Source organism: Lathyrus oleraceus, chromosome 7, assembly GCF_024323335.1.
Source record: "Lathyrus oleraceus cultivar Zhongwan6 chromosome 7, CAAS_Psat_ZW6_1.0, whole genome shotgun sequence".
Lineage (NCBI taxonomy): Eukaryota > Viridiplantae > Streptophyta > Magnoliopsida > Fabales > Fabaceae > Lathyrus > Lathyrus oleraceus.
This window is the reverse complement of record NC_066585.1, coordinates 96,962,787-96,969,824: the sequence shown is the minus strand read 5'-3', so window position 1 is coordinate 96,969,824 and position 7,038 is coordinate 96,962,787. Positions and strand designations below refer to the sequence as shown.

The 7,038-nt window shown below is 36.6% G+C and overlaps 2 protein-coding genes across 2 annotated transcripts; one reads left to right on the top strand and one right to left on the bottom strand.

The window, feature by feature from the left end:
• Positions 1–1,490: 1,490 nt before the first annotated feature.
• On the top strand, positions 1,491–3,209 carry LOC127107116 (putative ETHYLENE INSENSITIVE 3-like 4 protein). Its single transcript, XM_051044390.1, has one exon. The coding sequence runs from the start codon at positions 1,642–1,644 to the stop codon at positions 2,968–2,970; it is 1,329 nt and encodes a 442-aa protein (XP_050900347.1). The 5' UTR covers positions 1,491–1,641; the 3' UTR covers positions 2,971–3,209.
• A 220-nt stretch (positions 3,210–3,429) lies between these two features.
• On the bottom strand, positions 3,430–6,365 carry LOC127107115 (type I inositol polyphosphate 5-phosphatase 5). Its single transcript, XM_051044389.1, has 10 exons — positions 6,058–6,365; positions 5,872–5,974; positions 5,702–5,776; positions 5,362–5,452; positions 5,164–5,268; positions 4,528–5,074; positions 4,249–4,442; positions 4,061–4,169; positions 3,812–3,960; positions 3,430–3,708 (listed from the first exon to the last, which is right to left on the bottom strand). The coding sequence occupies exons 1-10, from the start codon at positions 6,205–6,207 to the stop codon at positions 3,492–3,494; spliced, it is 1,740 nt and encodes a 579-aa protein (XP_050900346.1). The 5' UTR covers positions 6,208–6,365; the 3' UTR covers positions 3,430–3,491.
• Positions 6,366–7,038: the final 673 nt, after the last annotated feature.

Here is a 7,038-nt window from a genome sequence, read left to right as displayed (position 1 = left end):
CGGTATCCTCCAAAATATCCCAGATCCCCCAGCTAGCCTAGGAGAATGGCATCTGCGCAAAGTTAGCGACTAATGGAACTTCAATCCATGGCGAAGCTTCGCAAGATCGGAGTGTCGCAAATGGAAGCACTGTCATGACCATGTGTTAACTAACGCAATCATGCCAACTGAAGAAAAACCAAGTCGTACTTATATGGCTTGGTACAGATCGGTTGGTTTTCAGTTCATCGCCGAGGATATGTACTTGTACGACCCACGCCAGATGACTTACACACCTGACACCTCAACATCAAACCCCCACCAACAGTGTCAGACCGGATACACACAACCCCCTGTCCGTCAAACGTTCCGTTCAACCAACACACAAACATACAACCAAAACATTCCATACACCCAACCCCAATACCAAGAGCATACCCCATACCACCACCAACAAATTGACCATCAACCTGAGACTCAACATCGCTTCGCACCCACCCCATCACCCTACCAAAGTCGCCTAAGCCAGAACACCCAACGATCATTCAACACCAACCGCCCCTCCTCCTACCGTAGCCAAGAGGCTCAAACCTCACAAAACATAAACATCCAACAACTCTATCTCTACCAAACACCCTAACAACCTTTCCAACCTTTCCTCGACGCATCGTCCACACCCATGTCTCCCTTCAACCGTCATGGTCGCCCATCAATGAGTCAACCACATCCCAACTTCTCTGGCATGGGTCATGAGCTCAGTTACGGCGATACATCATCGATGCATACTGAAGACTATGCCGACTTGTATGACTACCTCAACAGACCTTCTCTTGTAGTTGGTAGTGACGCTCCTGGCCCCTCAGATGCTCAAACACCGGTACAGAATCGTCAACGTGGGTTAGGGCCACAAGTTAGGGTAGCTAGAGGATGTGGGACCGAAAATCGGTTAGGTGATCCCGGTCATCACCATTAGGTTTCTTTGTGTAAACTGAAAATTTTATTAATATAAAGTGGTCCTATATCAAATTTATCTATCACGTATACCATTTACAAAAAAAATGCATTTTAGGAGGAGTGAATTGGCGCCTCCTCCTAAATCATACACAGGGGCGCCTATTGGATTGGCTAGGGCACCTGCCCTAGCCAATCCAATTGACGTCTCCATTCAATTTTTAAGAGGAGTCTCCAATTTAATTGGCGACTCCTCCTAAAAGTGAGGTAGTTTGAGAATTTTTTTGAAACCAGAAGTATTTTGAATTTTTTTTTGAAAAAGTGAATTATTTTTGTAATTAAATGTCTGAAGTGCATCTAATACATTTTCGTGAGCCCATATTATATATAAGTCTAAAAAGAAAAGTGTCATCAATAAAAAAAAGAAAGTAAATGTATTTTTTTAATACATCGAAAAGATAAGATTGGTGGTATAAAAAATAAGATGAAGAAATTCTTGTGTATGAATCTAGTAATTATAGAGCATTACTGCATGAAATCCATACCCAGGCACGTGAATTCAACACACGCGGCACTCACTTCACCATTTCATAAACTTCATTTTCTCTCATATTGGATCATTCTCTTTTTCCACCGCCATTCCAGTACCTTCATGCACACACATATATATAGCTACACTTACATTTCAATAGCATTCTCAGAAATAAAACTATGGTGAAAATCACTGAAGAAACCAACCCATCTGAACAAGAAGAAGAAGAAATAGATTATGATGAGCTGAAGAAACGCATGTGGAAGGACAAAATCCTACTACAGAAGCTAAAGGAAAAAGGCAAGAAACAAGAACAAAACCAGCAAGCAAAAGATGAAGCGTCGGGAAGGAAGAAGATGTTAAGAGCACAAGATTCAATCCTCAAATATATGATGAAGATTATGACAATATGCAAAGCTCAAGGTTTTGTCTATGGTATTGTACCAGAAAATGGAAAACCAGTGACAGGTTCTTCAGAAAGCTTGCGTGAGTGGTGGAAAGAACAAGTCAAGTTCAGCCAAAACGCACCAGAAGCAGTTTCGAAATACTTATTATTACCAGCACTTTTTGAAAAGCAACAAGATTCAATTTCATCATACATGCATTTACTTTATGAACTACAAGATACTACTTTAGGTTCACTACTTTCAGCTCTCATGCAACACTGTGTGCCACCACAAAGAAGGTTCCCTCTTGAAAGAGGTTTGGCTCCTCCTTGGTGGCCAAATGGGAAAGAACAGTGGTGGGGTCAACAAGGTGTTTTGGCACAAAGACATGGCCCACCACCTTATAAAAAGCCGCATGATTTGAAAAAGGGTTGGAAAGTTTCTGTCTTGGCTGCAATCATCAAACACTTGTCTCCTGATGTTGATAAAGTTAGAAGGCTTGTGACTCAATCCAAGACTTTGCAAGATAAGATGACAGCTAAAGATAGTGCAACTTGGTGCAAAGTTATGAACCAAGAACAAGCTTTGCTTTCACAGCTCACTAAAAAATGCCTCAAGATATCAGAAGGAGGTGAAAGCTCTAGTAGTGTTGTTACACATGTTTTGAATGAGAAGAGGAAGAGTGAGTTTGATTTCGATGTTGATTTTGAGAAGATGTATTCATGTCAATATGCTGAGTGTCCACAGAGTGAATTGTGTATGGGATTTTCAGACAAAAGTTCAAGGGTGAACCATGAATCACTATGTTCTTACAGAACAGAACAAGGACATGTTCCCTTCCATGATTATCTGTCAGATGATTGGTTGAATATGGATATAGCAGGATCTAGTAATCAGAATCAGGATCATAGTAACCTCGTTGGAAATGTTAATGAAATGAGAGAGATCGTGGATAGGACAGTAGAAGATTGTGGTGAATTTTGGATAAATGGCATACAAGATCTTGAATTGCACATGGGAATGGACATGAGTAGAGATAATGTGGACTTGAATCAAAATCCAAAACAAGGTACCACATTAAGTCATGAAGAAACCTCAATTTGGGACTTGACGTACCAGTAGGTTCTTTTCCTCTCTTAAGAACTCGGATCATCTGCAGTGCAATCTTTCTGTCCTGTGAATAAAATTCACTCGACAGAAAGACAACACCGCAGATGGTCCAAGTTGCATGCCAATATATTTTCTTTCAGCATAGAAAATAGAGATTTAAATAAGTAGGGATAGTCTGTCTTCTGATATGTAACTCACTTGAGCTTTAGTTTATTCAAATTAATATTAATACCATAAGTTTCTCCTCTTGATTTCATGTTTGCATAACAAAGAATGGTTCAAATTCAACTCTATTTACATCTGTCACTAGGTGACATGAGTCATGATAGAATATTGCAGTTCCTGCTTAGTCACTTGCATAAGCCATATGCAATTTAAATTGTTAGGAGTTAATGATTATTTAGTTCTAACTATGTAAGGACATTTTGGTAAGTGTGGTGAAAAAATAGAAAGTAAAAGTGAGGTGAAAAATCATCATTCTTCTATATAGACACTAGAGAAAAATATACAAGATTGATTTGAGGATTGGATTATTAATCATAGAAACTATGCCTTTGAGGTATCAAGTCTTCATATTCGAGTCTCGGGCTTGTATAAGAATAGCCCTTTCTGAATTTATTGTTTCTGCTTCTTACTTCCACACCCACAGAAAAGACAGCACAAACAGGTCTATGGTCAGAAAATCTTGATTCTCCACGAATGTATGATACTTGATCGATGCGGCTGCCACGCCACAGTATCCTATCGCACCTGACAATTGTTCAATAGCAGAATATTATCAATGATAATAGTTTTTTTTATTAATATATCATAAGTTTTTTGATTAATTGTGCATATGGTGATGAAGCAATACCATGCTGGCGTTCGACGTTTCTTCTTTGATTTAACAGTCTCGCCAGCATAAGAGTCTGAATTTTGTGAATACTTGTAAGTTGGTGCAAAGACTATTCTTCCCTCTTTGAAACCACTGAAAACTCTTCCTGCTTCTTTTTCTATGTTCAACTGATTAAAAATGAAAAGCAACTATATCAGTAAATTTACTCAGGTCATTAAATTGTTCTATCTTGTATGTATATGTATATGAGTAGGTAGAGGGACAAACTTGATCTTTCTCTAACAAAGTGTCCCAATCATTATCCTCCAATAGAACCCTTGTTTCTTCATAACTCAAAGCCACCCTATAATTCAAATCTCCGAGCCATATTATTCGACTGCAAAACAAGCGAAACAATGTTAGAATTCAAAAGGCGCGTAATCCTTCCGTTCTTTTTGAATTCTTTGATGACTTACTCGTGATCGACTATCTTTTCTGGTGCTCGGCGACAAGGATTCTTACAAATCCTAGGGAATTGTATGCCTTTGAGTATCTCAGCTACATCAGAATTCCTCCTCACCTCATCGCCTTCTTTCTCGCCAGAAGCCAAGTGACTACATACGAAACAAAAGCTTGTTTGATGCAATGACATACTCATCGATATACACCCCTACAATCAATTGTAGAAAGATCAGTTTTATAGTTTAGACTAATTCAACTTTTTTTAGTAGTACTATAAGGATTCTTGTGGTTACCTTGTTACCTAAGCAACCCATGATTCCTCTCCCTACAGAGTCTACTCTAAGATGAGCAATGTGAGGTACTAACTCTTTCTTTGTCCATATGGTAAGAAAAATCCCAACCATTTGTTTACTTGATATAAGGGAGTATTTAGATTGGCCAGGAGTAGTTGGTATTTCTGCAATTGAAAACAACTCGTCCATGCTGCTCTCGCCGCGAATCTGCGTTTCTAACTTAGTCATAGGTTCACTAAACTTTCTAACCCTCCGCCGCTCTCTTAACGGAGATTCCACAGGACAATTGCATGCCTTAAGCAGGCTGCTTCCTTCTGCCCTGAAATTTCTACTGATAGCTTTAAGAGAAGGCTTCTGAAAGAAATTTAGACTTGCCGGCGACTTTGATTCCTTTGATTTCGATCCAGTTCCTGAATCGGATGAATCACTTAATTCGTTTTTTGGCGTGTTTAGTGCTTGACTTATCAATGCTAACCACTTTGCAGCTGGTTCATTGTCTTCAATTACGAGAACATTTCCAGCACTTAGAGGAACAATTTCCTGAAACCTGAACATAAAACATATAACATCAAGTTATAGTAATGATTTGAATGAAATCAAATTTACAGAAACAATTGCTTTCGAGCCGGTTCGTACCCTAAGATATATATATCTGCAGAACCCTCCACCAGCAAGAAATCTTGAAGGTTGAGATCATAGCTTGGAGACTTTCCTCCTACATTCCATGTTGCAACAAAGACCCTGCAATTCCAATTATGAACCAGCACAGTATGAATAACATGGTATATGCAAACATTTCGAAGTCTTGCTTGAATTGAAAAAGAAATCACTTACCTGAAACTCTGAAGTTCGTGTTCCGGAGGCTTCGGCCGTTGTTCAAAAGTGCATAAATTTAAGCCTTCAATTCCAGGGCTAGTTTCCCTTTCTGTGAGTTGATAAGAAATTTAAATCATTGGTTTACTTTGTCACATTCTCATATCCTAACAAATCTATAATTGAAATTTTGATTTCTTCTCTCATAAGAAACTAGCACTTACACATTGACACCAATAATAAACTAAAAATATATATAATAACTGAGTTTAATGCAACCATATGTGTCAGTGTTGTGTTAGTCTTCGACGCGTGTCAGACACCAAACACGAATACAAAATCAAGAAAAAAAATCATATACCTGAGAAACTCTTTCTCATCATGGGAGAAGCTTCAAGGAAAGCTTTTTTCTTGTTTTCAATCTTCTTCTCCAAATCTTTCAACACAAAAACATTCAAAGAGAAAATAAATAAAGGAGCAAACAGCGAGAAAATGAAAACGAAAGAGAGATATATAATGATGAATGAATACCAAAACTAACTGAAACTGAATCTCCTTCTGGATTAGATTTGAGTGCATCTTCATCGGAGCCTCTCCCGTTTCGCCTTGATCCAAAAATCTTGGGCAAGATAGACTTTACAAAAACATAAACAAAATGAACAATGAATGCAATGCATGAATGAAATTAAAAAGAAAGAAACAAGAAGAAAAAAGAACCTTTTTCTTTTTTTCATTCTTGACATTAGGAGTGTCAGGAGATGAATTAGTTGCAGTGGTGGTTGGGTGGATAGGGCTCAGAGAAATGTTGCTATGGTTATTAGCTTTGGTCATTTCAGATGAACGTGAAGAAGAGGTAGACGAAGACATTCATTCATTTATGTATTATTCTAACCATGCATGCAATTAATATGATATTTAGGTTCATAATATTCACACGTTTTGTAGTAATGAGAAAACAACAATGTGATTGTTTTTTTTGTAAAGATTCTGGTAAGTGTTATACGAAGAAGAACACGTCTTGAGAATAATATTTATTTATTTTGCAAGTTAATTTTTGGTTGAAATTGGATTAGAAAAAAGATGATGTGAATAATGTTGTTTTTGTATGTTTTTGTGTTTGGGTTTTGAAAGGATGAGAATTTGGCGGCAGGGTTTTCGGAGCGCTTAAGGTTGAGGGAGATAGGGAAGCAAATAAGTGGTATGAAACCGCTGTAACTTAACAGCTCACAAAATAATCCAAAAAACAGATAGTTTTATGTTATTTATTTTTGACAAAAAGTACATCATATTTGTGTTTTGGGAGTTGGGTTATATATAAAGCTTATCAGTGAAAATTAATATCTATTATAAGAGACTATAATATTTTAGATTTTAAAATTTTATATAAAGACCACCTTATTGAGTTTTTTCTATTGCACCCATATTAAAAATTTCCATAAAAAGATATATTTATCAAAAATATTTTTATTGTGACTATCAAATCATTATAAAAATAGTGTTAAATAATTCGCTATAAATATAATTATATTTAGTTAGGATATTATTTTGAAATATAATTATAATGTATTTTGTATTTTTATTTGAAATTAAAATGATCTAAACAATAAATATTTATTTCACGTTATATTTTAAGAATAAATATATTTGATGAATTATGATAATCAATTATATTATTTTTATAGATTTTTTAGCATAAAA